This window comes from Bidens hawaiensis, unplaced genomic scaffold, assembly GCF_021521415.1.
Source record: "Bidens hawaiensis isolate Kalapana, Puna unplaced genomic scaffold, B.hawaiensis_p1.1 tig00020663_1, whole genome shotgun sequence".
In the NCBI taxonomy this organism is placed as follows: domain Eukaryota; kingdom Viridiplantae; phylum Streptophyta; class Magnoliopsida; order Asterales; family Asteraceae; genus Bidens; species Bidens hawaiensis.
This window is the reverse complement of record NW_027493168.1, coordinates 292,348-311,125: the sequence shown is the minus strand read 5'-3', so window position 1 is coordinate 311,125 and position 18,778 is coordinate 292,348. Positions and strand designations below refer to the sequence as shown.

At 38.4% G+C, this 18,778-nt stretch overlaps 2 protein-coding genes across 2 annotated transcripts; both read right to left on the bottom strand.

Annotated features, from left to right (window-relative positions):
* Nucleotides 1–2,562: 2,562 nt before the first annotated feature.
* Nucleotides 2,563–3,642, bottom strand: LOC143561321 (uncharacterized). The gene has a single exon (XM_077049441.1). The coding sequence runs from the start codon at nucleotides 3,303–3,305 to the stop codon at nucleotides 2,871–2,873; it is 435 nt and encodes a 144-aa protein (XP_076905556.1). The 5' UTR covers nucleotides 3,306–3,642; the 3' UTR covers nucleotides 2,563–2,870.
* Nucleotides 3,643–10,779: 7,137 nt separating this feature from the next.
* LOC143561332 (uncharacterized) lies at nucleotides 10,780–12,832 on the bottom strand. The gene is made up of 3 exons (XM_077049450.1): nucleotides 12,195–12,832; nucleotides 11,888–12,081; nucleotides 10,780–11,600 (listed from the first exon to the last, which is right to left on the bottom strand). Exons 1-3 carry the CDS (start codon nucleotides 12,830–12,832, stop codon nucleotides 10,780–10,782), a joined length of 1,653 nt encoding a protein of 550 aa, XP_076905565.1.
* Nucleotides 12,833–18,778: the final 5,946 nt, after the last annotated feature.

Below are 18,778 nucleotides of genomic sequence, written 5' to 3'. Positions count from 1 at the left end.
CACAAAAATAACTTATTATATCACAATAAGTTATAAGGAGAAGAAAATAAGGAATCCAGAACACACCCTTAAGGTGAACCTGTCTTTCCCGTCCAAATTTTAAATAATTTTATCCTTTTTTCTAACATTTTTTTTCTCTCTCATTCAACCTCTTTCTTCTTTTTTCTTCCTCATCTTCATCATAATAATCTTTTTTTTCATCACCGGCAATAAAAAGAAAACTCATTAACGGAAAACTGTCAAGTTCCAAGATTTCTCGTCGTTGATCGATAACTATTACTATGATTTCTGCAACAATGATGACGATGACGAAATTGACGATGAAGCTACTCCGTGTTTATCGAAATCTTTCTCCTCAGACAAGTAGAAACTAGAAATCGCCAGAGATGATGAATAAAAAGAAGATGATGATGATGATGATGATGAAGAAGAAGAAGAAGAAAAAGAAAAGAGAGGTTGAATGAGAGAGAAAAAAGTGTTAGAGAAAATGACAAAATAATATTTCCAATAATTTGGAGGAAATACAAAAATTATTTAAAATTTGTGGGAAAGACGGATTCACTTTAAATTTGGACGAAACAGACGAGATTAAAATCTTTTTAAATCCCGTCGCTCCGGTCCATATTTATTGTTCCATTTTAGAAATATTGGTTATTAATGGGTCATTTAAATTTATACTCTCTTCAAATGGGCCATTTAGGGAATTTTCCCAAATATAAATATGTATTTTCTTTTTTTTTTTAACGGAGACCGTCTACTGTGTGGCTAGATGGTCGCAGCTCAGAAGATGGCTGACCCCGGTTTAGAATTCCAGAGAGTTTCTCCTAAATGACATAACATCTGGTTCCCGGGTCCTCATCCGTCTCCCTGATGCCACTTGACATCAGTTGTTATGCCATAAGAGTAATGACATAACGCGGGCAGAATAAAACCCACATTTTTTGCTCGGATTCGAACTGACAACCTCCCGAAGGAAGTATAGTTCTTATCTTTATTGTCATCACCAACTGAGCTAGCATAGAAATTAGTAAGGTTCCATGTGTATACAGATTTTTTAATTTTTAGTTTATCATAAAACTTTATTGCTACAGTTTAACTTTTAAATTGTATCGTATCCTATCGAATTTAAATTTATCCTTGTTATTTGTTAAGTAACTAAACATATATTATGCATTCATCTTGACGCTTCTCTTAATCACCAACTACTCTTAGCATGTCCCTTTGATCAACATTGATTCAGATATGAAAATTGTTGTCTAAGTTAAAATAAAATGGATCATGTAGGATCGTCTAGGGTGAGAAGAGAACCAGAAAACTATAGAACTTGAAGTGCATGAGATATCAAATAATTCATTAAATTCTTCAACCCAAAAAACAATTTAGGAACAAATTAACGTGTTTAAGGAGACAAATGTATAATGATAAAGAGACATAAATCAAATTAAATACTAATTTAAATAAAAGATAATTAAAATTCAAACTTCAAATATTTAAATCTATGTAGCTTTATCCTTACCATCTTGGGTCATCGCCCAATCATGGATACCATATATGGATTTCGTTTATTAAAAACAAATAAAACAGATAAAAATAAGATTATATGGAATTTGTTTATCAAAAACAAATGAAATGGATAAAAATAAGATTGTGTAGATGATCATCTCTCCACCATCACACACACATTTATGTATTCTTTTTTTTTTCTTTTATTTAAATACTAGTTAAATTACAACAGGATAATTAAACGACATGTCGATTAAAACTCTTTATCTACATGACAACGACGTGACATGACGTTATAGGCATTTTCAGTTAGCCCACAATACATTCTAAAGATTCAAAAAAATAAATAATCACAGCTTACATTATAATTTATAATCTAAGTATATCTACTAATCAATTTTCAATTACAAAACCATCCACAAACCCCAAAGGACATCAACATCTCACATTCTTAATCTTTGGGGCCATGTTGTACCCTTGACCCTCCAATTGCCGGACACATTCCTCAAGACCAGGTCCCCATCTGGCGTACAACAATCTATAAAACTCAACCTTAATATTTTTTATTTTCTATAAACGACATTACAACATAAAAGTCACCTTTTAGGAGATTTAAGTTTTAACACCGGTTCAATCATACATATTTTCATACAAGCATAACTAAAATCATAAAAGTCGATAACTTAGAAAACCACACCTTAACATGAGTTTCTGAATTCTAATTTGGTTCGTAGCTTGGCCAGTTTTTCGACCTTTTTAGTTTAATAATTTGATCATTACCAGCTTTCTGCTCAGCTCAGCTGAGAGCTCGGACGAGGGAATGAGAAAAATAGTGTAAACATTAAAACAATGGATTCCGCAGTCAATCCAATGTTAAGAGTCAATTATTTTCTGTCATTTAACAGAAAAACTAAGGCACTAACCACAAAAATAAAATACGAGATCAGCAATCAAGAAATTCATATTTAGAATAATAAGATAAACACATGAACGCAATAAGATCAAACGAGTTCGAGTTCTTCATAAACAAGGAAAAAAAAGATAATAAAGAAAGCAAATTTGAAAATCTCCCAAAGATTTACAAATCACAATCAACAATATATGTGCATGTGCTACTAATTATCAAAACAAGAAGAAAAAACAAAAAAAAAAACCTTCACAATCTCCATTAACGGTAGACATTTCTTCTAAAGTCGCCAAAGACAGATCGTGCAAGCTGCAATATCAATTCAAGAGCAAATCTTGAACCAAGAACAATTCTTGAATCAATCCAAGAACAAATCTTGAATAAAGAACAAGTCTTGATCAACCCAAGAACGAATCTTGAACCAATCCAAGAACGAGTCTTGAATCGACTGTATGTTCGTCTAATCATATTTTTCTCTCCAACTATACACAAGAAACAGAACCCATGAAAGTGCCAACACAAAATCCCCAAAAACAAGCCGGATCCAATCACGATCAAGTTCTTCAAGCTTTCTCTCAAAATAAATCCTCCAAATCGCCATGGCAACGTGAAGAAGCACACACCCTTTTGCAAAAAAGCTCTGAAAGTCCCTATCTTTCACAAACGCCACCATAAACAACAAAATCCCAACCGCAAACAAAAGCAACCCGGAAAACGAATCCGAAGTCTTGATCAACAACTGATCGTGCGGAGTTGATCCCAATAACTTCATTGCAATTTCATTCCCATGACAGAATGCAAATACCTCATGGCTATAAAACATCATTAGGGTTCCACAACTTAAAGCCACTACAGAGTAAATTAAACATATTGAGAAGAAACCTGATGACCCCATAATTAAGAACCCTAATCAAAATCTTGAATTTATTAAATGCTAAAGAAAACCCATATGAGATAATAAATTAACTAGCCCTAAATTATCATCAAGATCAAGAAACCTAACATAAACAATACCCAGATGGAATTAACCGTCGAAGATCCAAAATTTACCAAAAATAATAAGAACCCTAATCAAAGATCAAAGCTTTTCTTACTGTAGGGTGCCAATTAACCTAATTTCTGAAGAGAAGTTGAAATAATCAGCTGGAATCTTGAAGATTAAAGGGTTTATAGAAGAAAAGAATGAAGGCAAAGTGCGATAGCGATGGTGGTGTGTTGTTGAAGGAAATAATTATTATTAATAATCGTAATAATGTTATATGTTATGTTTATGCCAGTATTTGATGCGACGATAGTGCTCGAGTTGTCATGATCTCTCTATGGTGCATCGAGGGTTTGTACCACATGCATAAAAGAGAGAATGCCCTGATTTTGTAAGGAGTTGTTGTCGGGTTATTTGAAATTTATAAATTCTTTGAAACTCAATTTGAATTCGAATAAAACTCGTAGAACCTGATTTGGATAAACTTATTCGTATTTGAATCAAATTCGGGTTTACTTGTATAAAATCGATTCGAATAACTTTATATGATACGTAGGTACTGCGGAAAAATATCAGGATATCGGGAATATCAAGGAAATATATCAATCAAGTATCGTTGATAAATATTTTGACCGATATTTCAATGGGGACTAATAACATATATCACACCAATACTAACTGCATTGCTATGTGTTGAATTATTATCGGATTATGAACAACCCTTGATTGTCAATGTGTCATAGTAAGGACTGGATTAAAACGTTAAACTTATCGATCAGAAATTTGGAGTAAAGTTAGGTTTTAGTTGAATTATTTATTTCGCTCATGATTTTAAAGCCTGATAAATGTTAAATTGATGAAGTATAGTCTAGCGCAGGGGCGGACCCACGTGTGGATCGGGGTCCCGAGACACCAACGATTTTTAAAAATTTACTAGAAACGCTATATTAAATTTTTGAAGGACCCCATAACAATTAGAACTTGGAACCCATACTAAAAGTATTGAATATGTCCGATGATAAATCCTTTACTTTCCTTTCAAAAGGTCTCGGGTTCGACCCTTGCTAGGCTCCTTTTTTGCTGTTTTTTAATTGAATCATATTAAATATTAGCTTAGTTTGGTTATGTAAGCCTTTAAACATTGTCTAGTTCTAATTTTATCCTTGTTATTTGTCAAGACATAATACACATAGTCTTGTATAAATTCTCAAATTGTTGTTAGATTGCGACTTATTTTGTTAGAAACTTGAAATTTATAGCTAATTATGTAATCGTTATTGAAAAGGAAGTTGAGCCATCATCTTTTTCAAGTAATACTTCTAATAAAATTGATTTGGAAGACATTCTATGAGATCTTTCCGAACGAAAACCAATTTCATCTTATCAAGTTAGCTAAAGAGATGAAATTATATGAATGACGCTTGCATTTTTTATATGGAAAGAGAGCTACTTTCATTCGTTTTCAAAAATTAAAAGTCGCACCGAAGAATTTTAAGAATTGTAATATTAGTTTCAAATGACATTGTATTTTGAGTGTTTTTATTATGATATTGTTTTTTATTATTTTCTTCGCCTTGACCCGACCCGAACAACGATCGACCTGAAAACCGAAAAAATAGGACCCCATTGTCCAAAAATCCTGGGTCCGCCACTGATCTAGCAATAACTATCGAGTGAATGAGCGGCTGGGTTTATTGGTTCAGCGGACTTAAATTTTTCTATGCCTTTATGATAAAAAAAATACGTGAAATTATTTTGCATGTGTACATATATGGTATGATCATAAATATATTAGAATGTACATGAAAATCAGTTGGGCATAATAAACATATTTGGGATATGTGGTACCGACTTCCGATAATGTATCGATAGATTCGATACATGGTTGATTTTGAGAAGGCGAAAAATATTTTGGGTCTCAAGTAATATGAGTATTTTGTTGGGTTTAAATAATCTAATTTTTAAGTGAGCATACTTTATTATGATTTGGGTTGTGTAAAAAACTTTTGTAAAAAATAGGCTTAAGCATGTCTCACATCAGAGGCGGACCTAGTATGAAAGTAAGGGGGGCTGCCGCCCACCTTAAATTTTATTTTTTAGTGTTATTCGTATGTGAAAATCCCGATCGCCCTCCTTAAAATTAGTGTTAAGTCCCGATGTCGCCCCCCAAGAAAATAATTTCTGGGTCCGCCACTGTCTCACATGAGACTACAACCCACAACCTTTTGATTGAGAGTCATACTCCTTTGTCACTAGCCAAACTAGTTGTTATGTAATTGAGTTTAAACATTAAATATACGTATTGTATTTCATAAAAACACATATAATTAGAAGAGAAAAACGTTTTCAGGACTAGCAGGATGTCAGATCGGAGGGCCGTCGACCACCCAGCCCTCCCTAAGGGCCGGCCCTGATTCGGTGTAGTATTTGGTATTCACTTTTCTATAAAATCTTTATTGGTTTTTTGATACTAATACAGTATTTATCTCATATCCTTATAACTTATTATGTTTTCATAATGCAATCTTAGTAAACTTTCCCAAAAATTACATAAAACTAGCTTTATAACCCGCCGCTTTGCGGCAGTGTTGATGTATGCAAGTGGGTGTGGTGTGGAGGTAGAGCTGCGGATAGTACATAGAGATCGTCATAGGCCCGATATATTTTTTTTTTCAATTGTTTACATAGCAACCTATTTCATATTCTAATATTCCATGTTTGTACCCTCATGCTACTTGCAAAAGGCCCAGCTGGGTTTACATAGCAAGCTTTTTCATATCCTAGTACCCATGTTTTTTTACAAAAGAAATGATAAACTACTGGGTGGTACTCTCATGTTACTTACAAAAGGCCCAATAGTGTTTACATAGCAAACTACTTCATATCCTAGTACTACTGGGTGGTTTTAATCAAAAAAATTTGGCCTTGTGTTGCCAATGTCGTGTGCTTGTTTTCTTCAATGCATTTTTGGCTTCTTTTCTCCTGGATCTGTATTCAATGTTTAGTTGGCATTAGTATGTTGATTTGTCATAGTAATGGATCTGTGTTAATACCTGTTGTTTGTTGTGTTGGTCTTTTGTTTTTTGGGGCTGGTGTTGGGGGCGGTAGATTTGTTATGGCTGATGAAGTTGATTGTCCTATGTGTGGAGGTATTTTTGAAATCCTGGTGATGATAACCGACCTGTGTCCCCTCACTGTGAGGGTATAGTTCATGGTCATTCCTATCAATGTGGAGATAGTTGGTGGTAGTGTTTTTGAGTCGTAGTATCCCATATCTTCTACCATCACCTGGAAATCTGTTTTGAGGTAATCCAACATTGTTTCATTGTATATTACAGCATCAGTTGTGTCAGTGTCATCAGTGATCTTTGCATTAAGGCAGTACCTGTTTTGTATGTCAATTAGTATGTTGTTGGGGTATTTTATTTCTTTAGGATAATTGGTTATGATACTTACTCGAAGTGTGGAGTAAGAATCTTGTGGTTCCTGCATGCGAATGTTGGTTTCCCGTTATGTTGTATCTGTAGTGTTTTTTGCATTCAGAACACCGTGAGAAATACCAGTTTCGGTTGGTCTCAACTTCAATGATTCTTGCGTTGCAACTGTATTTAGTTCTTTGATGTTGCATAAGTGTTAGATGTTGTTATGACATATAAAGTTGTTAAAGAAGAAAGTCGTTTTGAGATTCATTTATATTGTTTCATATGTGTTATTATTGATATGAAATTCTAAATGTTTGATATATCATTAAATTACAAATGTAAAATAGTTTTAGTTGCAAATTTCATACGACCTTTGTGAGCTTTATTGTGTTTTCGTTATGTAATTTGTTACTGCGCTGTATTGAATAATCCAATTAAATCCAGCAATAGTACACATGTGATTCTTAGGTATATTAATTTTGATATTATGGTTGGTATAGGGAGAGCTAACGTTAACCTAAATTCATTTCCAAAATTTAATAACATTATTATATTTATTGATGGAAATCGGAGGCCGAGTATTGATTAATTTCATGTAAATAACATAGAAAATCATGTGTACTATCCATCTCTTTTAGCAAACTTTTTTGTGTTTTCGTTATGTGATATCTTACCGGGTTGTATTGAGGTGGTTTCTGCAGCAGCTGACGGATTGTTATAGGTGTTGTGTGTTCGTTGTCTTGTCGATCTAGTGGTAGCTCTAACAATCTGTTTTTTTTATCAACTTTGTGTAAGTTTTGAACGTTTTATGGTTGTGAAGGATTTATTTATTGGTTACCTGTCAATATGTTCCTGGAAGTAGTTTCCGGTTGGGTTGACAATGGTTTCTGTGATATGGGTTGACTCGAGTTGTGGCGTACCTGTTTCAATAGATGAATGACGTTTAATTCTCCGTATGTATCAGTGTTACATTTAGTGTTTTTAACTTTATTATATACCTTCATAATCTGTGACTCTTGCTGATGTGATTGCGATTATGTCCCCGAAGGTAGTTGTTTGGTCAACCAAGTCTGTCTTTTCTGGCCAAAGGGTTATGAGAACATTCTTGTTGCTATTTCACATGAGAATTAAGTGAGTTACATGTGTTGTTGCTGCTGTATATAATGGTTTGAAAGAGTGTTGGGGTTTACCTTGTGTCTTGTATGTTTATCTTTCTGACGACTGCTTTGTTATTCCTTATGTTTACTTCTGCCAGTTTGTTAGTGATTACGCGTCCAATGTAATCTGGAAGTTGTTGTTAACAGTGGTAATTAAGTACTGTATTTTTTTGAATTTATTTGTATCATGTGTATGTTACCTGTGAGTATCTCCCATGACCCAACACGTTGCTTTAGGACGTCATGGTTTACGAAATCGAAGTAACATTTCGGTATATTGTCATCAGATGTGAGTTCGAATTCAGCCTTGAGTCCAATTTGTATGGAAGCAGTGTGTGAAGTGACTGACATTGACTTTCTAGACCAGATTGCGACATAGTCGGTGATCTTGTAGCATGATTGAAGCCTAATCAATGATTCGAAGTATGACTTGTTATCTAATTTTGCGACGGCGTCTATTGCATCACCCTGAAATGTAATGATAAATTTGATTATTTGGACTTGTGTATAATATGAAATAATGAATTTTTGATGTTGTTTGTTACTTACATTCTCATCAACAAATAGGTAGCACAGCTCTGGACGTTTGCCTTTTGATATCCATTGTTTTAGTACCCGAACGTTGATGATTCCTGGCTTTTGTCCTTCTTTTATGTCACATATACGTATCGGTATCATATCTGTGTGAATGAGTATGTAAAGTAAGAAAATATATATGTCAGAAATATAGTTGTAGTTTGTATGTTATGTTGTATGTATTTCATCTAGGTAATTAGTATATACTACATTTTTGGTGATATGTGGTTGTTCATTGTCTTGTGGAACTATTAAAATTTTTAATGACTGTGATGAGGTTGCCCTTGACAAAGCCACGTATAGTTGTCCATGAGAAAATACCGGATGTGGTAGGTATATGCCTATTTTGTCTAGATATTTCCCTTGGCTCTTGTTTATTGTCATTGCATAGCAAAGTCTTATCGGGAATTGTGTTCGTTTAATCTCAAACGGTAATTCGTTGTCTTTGTGTGTTAATGTTATCCTAGGTAGATAGACGCGACGTCCTATAAACTTTCCTGTCATGATGTGTGCCTCAATTATTGTTGGTAGGAGTTGTGTAATGATAAGTCTCGTGCCATTACATAAGCCGTCAATAGGGTTTAGGTTCCTAAGAAGCATTATTGGCGCGCCAATCTTTAGTTCTAGAATGTGTGGTGATAAACTGTTGAGGTTAAGAAGGTTTAGATATTCAACAGGATATAGGGCTTCGTGGTCGTTTCGGTCGCCTGGTTGTGCGACAATCGAGTCGACACTGAGGTACGTTTGTGTTATACCTAGGCTGATGGCAAGGATTGATGAGTTTAGTTGATGTACTGTTTCGTTTTTAGGACAGACGATAGCTTTTGATGACAACGAAGGCGCTGATGGTTTTTCTAAAGTTTCATTATCGTAGATAAACTTTATGAGGTCTGTTAATGCACCCTCTTTGTATGGTACCAAATATTGTGCAGGGATTTCAATAACTTTTGTACTGTTTGGGTCAGTAGGGTCTACCGTTCCTATTTTCCCGTCACCTATGTCTACTAACCATGATGAAAAAGAGCAGATAAGGTCTTTTTGTTGAATCGTAAGGTTAGGTCTGTGAAGTCGCATGTTTTCTGTCAGTTTGAAGACTTTGAAGTGTGGCCAAATGTGTGACCTTGGAAGGGAGGATGCTATTATAGCTGGTTTTTGTGCCTTAGGTACGATTGGTAATGTTTGTCTGAAGTCGCCACCAAGTAGCATGGATTGGCCGCCAAATGGTAGGTGATTGTTGTTGAATATGTCCCTAATAGATCTGTCTAGTGTTTCGAAACACTTTTTGTTACTCATTGGCGCCTCATCCCATATAATAAGAGTTGTTTCGTTAATCAGTTGTGCAAGTTGGGTGTTCTTTTTAATATTGCATGTTGACTCATCTGTCATGTCTAATGGAATTTTGAACCTCGAGTGTGCTGTTCTCCCTGAAGGCAATAGTAGTGAGGCAATACCAGAGGCAGCAACCGCTAGAACAATTTTGCTTGTTGAACGAAGTGCAGCAATAATGGTTGTCCATAAGAATGTTTTGCCTGTTCCACCATGACCATATACGAAGCATAAGGTTTGTTGTCCTGATGAGATAGCAAGCATTACATGATCATATACCAACCTTTGTTGCTGATTAAGTAGTTGTAATGACATCATGTGTTCAACAGCTAATGATTGTCTGTCGTTGTTTGTTTCGTCCATAAGTATTTTGTTACGAAGACGTTGAAGCATGTTAATGTTAGGCATTGGCAGCCCATAATCTTTAAACGATTTGCAAGAGGGGCTTGATTGGAGTAAAATCTCAAGTTCATAAAGAACATACTGGTTTAAATCATATACGTTACGGATGTTGTATGTATGTTGGCCATCGTCTGCCAATTTTTGCCAATGCTTGTTAAAAGGTTCAAGTGGGTTTGAAAGATCACAATATAGAAGCATTTGAACAAAAAGAGCGCGCAATTCTAAAGAGGATGCCCAACATGATGCCTCTTCAATTGCGGATGACCATTCTTTGTCATCTCCTAGGAGGCCTAGAGCCTCACATGCTTGACGAAATGTTGGATAGCAATTACCATTCACAATGCATATGCAAGCATACGATTGTGAACCCTTTTGATATCCTAGCAGCATACGCAGGTAGAATGTTTCGCCGGAGCTTGGGTGTATGTAAATAAGTCTGCCAATAATGGGTTCAGTGTCTAACGATCGTCTTACCCAAGATTTTGATTGTGGTCTCCATGAATATTACGTGACGTAGTCTATGTATCGTAGGTAATGGCCGGAGTTGTCGTACTTGTTGTTATGTAGCCATGCTGTCAATGTGGTTCGACTGTTGAAAGTGTTGGATGAAACGTTATGTAGAAGGTCGGTGTCCTTGAAGGTAATGTTTTGCATGTTCTGTAAATGAACAGCGAGGGATTGAACTGCTGGGTTTCTTTCATGAATACGAAAGTTGAAGATTCTCCATGATGCTTCATGTGGGCATATGAAACGACCATCAAGGAAATTTTGGATCTCATTTAGACGTGACAGTTGTTTTTGTGAAATGTCTGTTGGGCATTGCGTACTTGTTATTGTGTAATGGACACGATCAGCACCATTTGATATGTATTTGAAAAGATACTTTATAAGCATGCTCCAGCCACAATATTCAACATTAATGTGAGCCACGAAATGTAAAGAAAGAGTACGATTATAAGGAACCACGAATCTATTGTCAACTTTGACACCGGCTTTGACAATAGTGGGACCGTCTGATGGACGTTTGTAGTGTACATAACCGTTGTCGTCAATTGACGTGGTTTCTTGGTACGCTTTAGGGAAACTCTTGGTGCACGTTCCGGATGACATGCATGGGGATGTTGGCTTCAACAAACCACATGGGCCATGAATCATAAGGTCAGTAACAATTTGATACAGGTGAGGATCAATTGAAGGGTCTGGAAGTTGGGCAGAATTATAACGGTCGACATCAGATTCGTCCCTAATTTTGTATGCATGAGTTACCCACAATAACAGGTGGCAATGGGGAAGACCTCTTTTCTGTAACTCAATCGTGTATATGTCTATTATATCATGGAAAAGAAGACGAAGTTAGATATAATTGTGTACAAAAGGTGATACATAATTTAAGAGTGTATGTATAGTAAGAGGAGCAACCGATCTGCAGCAACAGTACCAAAAGTTTTTTTTTGTTTTTAGGAACCTGACAAAGATTTGACTTTCATTTGGAAGACCCTGGAAATTATGTCTGTACGATCTTGTGGTTTCAAAGTCGGAAAATTTGACATGTGTCTTTTGATTTCTGGCCAGTTCACATTGCATGTAAAAGTAATGAAATATTGTGGAATACCATGTACTCTACAGATAGCCAACGCGTCTTGATAATTCTTATACATATAACGTGGGCCTCCGGTAAATGAAGATGGGAGGAATGTGCGTTTACCAACATCGCGAGCTTCAGTATCACCACGTTGTACTGCATCATGTATACCTTGGAGGAGCTCACTACGGAACAAATTTTGGTTGTTTCTTATATAGTCCAGCCTGTTTTTCTCAATACACACGTAGGCATCAACAATGTATTGTTGTGATAGACGACCACCTCTCAATGGTAATGTGTATATATTGTGTCGGTCATGGAGAACATAGTATAATACATGTTGACAGTGAGTCTTTTTTCGCGTGTACCAACAGGAAGACGTAGACAAAGTTTCGGTGACCATCCACTATCACCATATGGGAAAAGCAATGGGTATTGGAGTGACATGTACAATCGGTGTAGTTTGCTTATTATTTGAACCTTGTCATCTTTATGACGAACGACAATGTCATACTGATGACATGTTGCGTCATCATCAGAAATAATAGCCCCCAGTGTGCCGATAGATGGCCGGTTATACGAACGATTCCTATCAGAGACATAAAGACAGACGCTAAAACTGGGGGTATCTATAGAGGAAATGACATCCCTAGCTGTTCGGAAAAGTTTGACTAACTCATTGCAGTGTCCAAGAATGTTTGACAATGCAACTATAGTGTCAGCATTTAAACGACATTGAGTGTCATCAGTGAAAGCATGAAGTCTATTAGAGATTTCATTGTCAGTATCGTAAATATACATTTGTAAAAAACGTGGTCTTTGGTTTGGAGGAGGACAAAGAGAACCTAGCCAGTGATGAATCTGGCCAGATATCTTAAAAACATAAGGACCAGATCCTTGGTTGATACTATTATCAACCTTAGCTCCAAAAGAAGTCATAAAGAATGCGGAGTTGTAAGCCCTAATGTTTGTCATGAATTCAGACTGCTGGAAAAGATGGACAATTGTTATATAAGGTGTTCTTGGAAGCGGAAGAACAACGGTGCCAACCTTGCAACACTGATTATACTTGACATTTTGACGTGAAGATCTTGAGACTAAATGCTCATCATACCAGAACAAAGCACTACATGAGGCACACACGTATTCACAATCGCCATTGTCAATGTAGAAATGTGAAAAAATATCAAGATGGCGATCATTAGAAGACCTACTTGAAGAGGGGTTGGATGAGTCGCATATGTTGTCAACTATGGGAGTGAAGGAGGCCGATGGTGAGATTTGAGAATCAGAACGTTATCATTTATGTTGAGACATGTTTAGCAGATAACTTAATTGCCGATAACAAAAGTAGGTGTCGTTTAAAATGAGTTGTTAACAAAAGTTTTTTATTTACTCTAGAATATCACTACCTGAGTATAAACAAAAAGGAATACATATCTGATAATGCGGTTAATCCTCTTCTACTACAACCACCAGTATCCATAACGCGTGATAACAGCTGACTCTTAAAAAAAATGAAGTTAAACATTTTTAAGAGTTTACACACAAAGTAAGTTGGTTGTAACAATTAAACAAAAGGGACATGTAAAGAAAAATTTAATAAGAATTCATAATCAAAGGTAAGCAGGTGATTAATTTTTCAAACCGAATTTTAGAAATGTGGTCTGAATTTGTAATGCAATTAACATATACCAAAAGTACGTGTATGAAATTTATTCAAGAATTTAGTAAGTTTATTTAAGGCCAAAATAAAATCTTGCTTAAATAAATTTTCTAAAATAAAAAATTCACACCCTTCTAAATCACTCACCCGACTAACCCAAAACCCCCGAATTCGACAAACCCAAACCCGACAAACCCAAACCTTATTAGGGCCGGGTTGCGAGTCAATTTTAGTTTTTTAAAACTCGACTGACCCAACCCAATTTACCAGAAACCCAAACGGATTGACCCAATTAACACCAGGAGTCATATGTATCTACCTAACTTTAACCTTTTTAAGTAATGTTTACCCATCGACAAATACCAAGAACAACTGCAGTGCAACACAACAAATAAACATAATGATCGTCGAATTAGAATGCGAGAAAAGAAAAGGCAAGTACCAGAGATGTCACATCCCGACTGTGACACCCGGTAATTTCCCAATCCTATAAACTAAGTAATCAACCTAATAATTAGGTGATTGTAAATATTGAGCGCGCTATGTTAGAATCAGCGCGGGCATTTGTTATATGCGCCGTGCGCGAGCGCGCCATGTTAGTCAGCGCGGGCATGTTATGTGCGCCCTGCGCGAGCGCGCTATGTAAGAATCGGCGCGGGTATTTGTTATGTGCACCCTGCGCGAGCGCACCATGTTAAGAACCTGCATGGGCATATGTTATATGCGCCATGCGCGAGTGTATTGGTTTTATGTTTCCATAACTTAATGTTGTCTATTGGGTTGACCGTCTCGCATGATGCTAAGGCGGGTGCATCCCAAATCGTTTATGCGCGTGCGGAAGGGGAACTAACCTCCCCGCATGGCGGGAACATTGAGAGCTAGTTTGTCTGAAGCTCCAAGATGGAATTGACTTCAACATAACTGATCACTATGTTGAAATACCAAGACCACCTGGAGAATCTACAAATGAAACTCAATGTCCCTAACTGCGAGAAGGTTACGCACCTACCCGCAGCAAAGAAATGTCCTTCACGCAGAAAGCTATGCGCACAAAGTTATACGCGCAGAACACTTAGCCTAATCCCCAGATCTAAGGGAATTATTCCCGCCCAAAAGGAAACAGTTGCGTGTTTCAGAGATTTTCCACTTTTTACTGTACACTGACAAAAGTACCTGAAAAAGCATACTGTAACATGAAAAGTCAACTGTCAGCCACCCTACTCCCACCAACCACAGACCTGCATGTCCTGTCCAAATCAAATCAAAATCTTTTATCCACTACTCCACTTTTAAATAAATAATAATAATTTCCATACTTTATCATCATTACACCTAGATATGAAAAGATTACAATCCCCTAAAGCAAGGGATTGTGTTCCCTTGAGTTTGCCTATAAATATGTAACCTAAATTATCACCCAAAACACACTTCAAACTTCTCTCTTAAGAACTGCAAACTTGCACTAATCATCTCCCAAGCATCCGTTGTTTTCATTTCCGATCCTGTTACTAGGTAAGCCGAGAATATAACCTTGAGATCTACTTTCCAACCCTTATATTCTCCTATTTTTTGATCTTAATATATATACTTGTTATTTAATCGTATACTAGACCTTCAATTCCGAGGCCAACACCAAGAAAACCCGAATCTCGATTAATCCCTTAACAAGAACCACAGGTGAGTCTCACAGCCCCTATTTTCACTGTTTTCACTACTTTTAAACTGTTTTCGGGGCGAGGGACACGTACTTAAATAATGTTTTATCATGGTATACTTACAAGCTATGCAAGCGATTATGTGTTTAAATTATGTTTCATGATGAGCAATGCGAACGGTTATCTATGGTTTTCGATGTATGTGCGCCAGAATTCGAGTAAGTGATCACTTTACCATTGGAACTCGAAGGGTAGGGACTGCTGGTTTGATCCACCCACTCGTAGGGGTCGCACCTCTTTGCATGGACGAGTGCCTAGTATGGTCATGGGGCAGTACTATGGGTTTGAGCCCGCTCGTAGGGGTCGCGCCTCTTTGCATGGACGAGCGCCTTGTTTTCCGGCACAACGTCCGCGCGTAACCCGCGGGACGGTATTATTGATTAGCTCGTAGGGGCAACGCCTCTTTGCATAGACGAGCACGGTTTTTCAGAAACGTCCGCGCGTAACCCGCTGGACGGTATTATTGATTAGCTCGTAGGGGCAACGCCTCTTTGCATAGACGAGCACGGTTTTTCAGAAATGTCCACGCGCAACCCGCGGGACGGTATTACACTATTTTAGCTCGTAGTGGCAGCGCCACTTTGCATGGACGAGTACGTTTTCCAGAAACGTTCGCGCGTAACCCGCGGAACGGTTCTACCAGTAATATGTTCAGATCTATGTTTTCATACGGTTTATCAAGCATATGTTTACACATGAAATCAGAAATGTGTTTCAATATGATTTTCGCCAAGACTATGACGCGATACGATTTATCAAGTTACTAAAACTTGTGAACTCACTCAGTTTATACTGATTCAAATGTTTTACGTGTCTTTCAGGAGATAACTAGGTAGCGCATGGAGTCACACTTAGAGCACCTCACGCTGAACATCTAAAACTAGCTTTTTGGAAGATTTTAGTTCTATCCCTTCGATGCGCGTGGTTGTTCCCGTCGCGCAAGGGGATATGGCGTGGAAATCTTCAACAGTTTTTATACTTGGATGTTTTTATGTAATTTTTAAACAATGTAATGTATTTGTATTAAACATTTCACGCGCAATGAAAATCTTACTTTGAATGTTTGCAATGGTTCGTGCTTAATTATCAATCCCCACTAGCGCGCGCCCGGCTGTTTCCGCCGTTCAGGGCCGGGTGTGACAGATTGGTATCAGAGCACTGGTTATAGCGAACTAGGAAAAGAAGTTTTAACCTAGACTATAACCGTTGGGGAATCGCATGAAATATTTTTCAAAGAAAATATTTTCAAAAGAAACTATACACACACTTAGGAACACGGGTCACACAGTGTCTAGTGAATAATGATAAGAACATTATGTGCTCAGAGTACATGCGCTAAGTTTGATATATTTTCATTCTCTTTTAAAGCAAGAATGCCTCCAACTAAAGCCAAGGGAATTACCATGACACCCGAGGAACTCGCGGAAATAATCGCGCAGGCGATCGCGACACATGAGGCCAGCAAGGCCGAATCAAGTCAGGGTCGTCAGAACGAGACCCCAGAACCCGAATCAGGAGCCTTGGACAAAGGGTGCTCCTATAAGACATTCATGGCCTGTAGGCCTTGGCCATTCAAGGGTACCGAAGGGGCCATTGGGCTCTACAACTGGATTGACAAGATGGAGACAGTTCTCTCCATTAGCGGATGTAGTGAGAACCAGAAGGTCCTTTACGCGACCTGCATGTTCCAAGAGGCAGCTTCGTCTTGGTGGAAGCTTCAAGTAAAGACCTTGGGGCGAGAAGTTGCTCTTCACAAGACCTGGGAGGAGCTGAAGGAAATGATGATAAGAAAGTTCTGCTCTCGCGCAGAAATTCAGAGTCTGCAACAGGAATTCAGGAACCACACCATGGTAGGAACGGATATCGACGCCTACAACAACCGGTTCAACGAGCTTTGCCAGTTGGTGCCAGACATGGCAAACACGGAGGAAAAGAAGATCGAGAGGTATATCTTTGGGTTACCTCCTGTCGTTAGGGTTCCGCTCAACGCCGCAGCGCCTCCAACCTTTGATGAGGCGGTAGCGCGGGCCATCACCCTTACAAGGGATACGGTCCGTGCGGGTATGTTGACTACGCGCCGAAACGAGCAGCGAACCTCTGACTACAAGAGGAAATGGAACTCTCACCACCGAGGGTCTGACCCCAAGCAGCCACCGTTTAAGAAGCAGGAGAGCGCAAGGGTTTACGCGATCCAAGCCGCGGAGCCATCAAGGAAAGGATACAGCGGGCCTCGCCCATGGTGCAGCAAATGCAAGTATCACCACGAGGGTGAATGCGCAAGAATCGAATGCGCCAAATGTGGCAGACCAGGGCACAAGGCGATGAATTGCCGTATCAGAGAAGCTGGAGCGAGCGACAACTGCTACGCATGCGGGAAGCCAGGGCATTTCAGTCGGGATTGCCCGCAAAAGGGAAACCAAGCTCGCGGGAGAGCTTTTGTGATCGGCGCGGGCGAAGCTAAAGAAGAGCCGAATGTGGTAACCGGTACGTTTTTGCTTAACGGCCATTTTGCATCTGTCTTATTTGATACTGGCGCTGACCTAAGTTTTATATCCGTCGAGTTTAAAGACTCCCTAGGCCTAGCAACCAGTAGGCTAGACACACCTTATACTATAGAACTAGCCAATGGTAGGTAGTTATGCGCGAACGAAAGAACTGAACAATGTGTAATAGTCATGGGAGGTCACGGGTTCAATATTAACTTGTTGCCAATAGACTTGGGAAGTTTCGACATTGTAATAGGTATGGATTGGTTAGTCGAGAACCACGCGGAAGTTATTTGTCATGAGAAGCAGGTTCGGGTCCCACTGTTGAACGGAGAAACCTTGGTGATTCAAGGGGAAAGAAGGGGAGTTGCGACGAAACTGATTTCGTGCCTAAAGGCGCGCAAGTGCCTAAGGAAAGGGTGCTACGCTTTCCTGGCGCATGTAGTAGAGAAGAAAGGAGATGAGCGAAGAATTGAAGACTTACCAGTAGTGCGCGAATTTCCAGAAGTTTTTCCTGAAGATTTGCCCGGATTACCGCCGCCACGACAAGTCGAGTTCCGTATTGATTTAGTCCCAGGAGCTGCGCCAGTAGCTCGAGTGCCTTATCGACTAGCTCCATCTGAGATGCAAGAGCTATCCAATCAGTTGCAGGAACTATTGGATAAGGGTTTCATACGCCCAAGCTTTTCACCTTGGGGAGCTCCAGTACTGTTTGTTAAGAAGAAGGATGGTTCGTTCAGAATGTGTATTGACTACAGGGAGCTGAATAAGCTGACAGTCAAGAATCGGTACCCCTTACCGAGGATTGACGACTTATTTGACCAGTTCCAGGGATCCAGTTATTATTCGAAGATAGATCTACGGTCCGGATACCACCAACTTAGGGTCCATGAGGAAGATGTGCCGAAAACAGCCTTCCGAACTAGATACGGCCATTATGAGTTCTTAGTGATGCCTTTCGGGCTAACTAATGCGCCGGCTGTATTCATGGATCTGATGAACCGCGTGTGCAAACCATACTTGGACAAGTTTGTGATTGTATTTATAGATGATA

Coding starts and splice junctions, on each gene's coding strand:
- LOC143561321 (XM_077049441.1), bottom strand. CDS start 3,305: ATGGGGTCATCAGGTTTCTTCTCAATATGTTTAATTTACTCTGTAGTG.
- LOC143561332 (XM_077049450.1), bottom strand. CDS start 12,832: ATGACAAACATTAGGGCTTACAACTCCGCATTCTTTATGACTTCTTTT. Junction 12,082..12,194: donor AAAAGACTCACTGTCAACAT/GTATTATACTAT, acceptor TGAGAAAAACAG/GCTGGACTATATAAGAAACA. Junction 11,601..11,887: donor GGCTATCTGTAGAGTACATG/GTATTCCACAAT, acceptor ATGATATAATAG/ACATATACACGATTGAGTTA.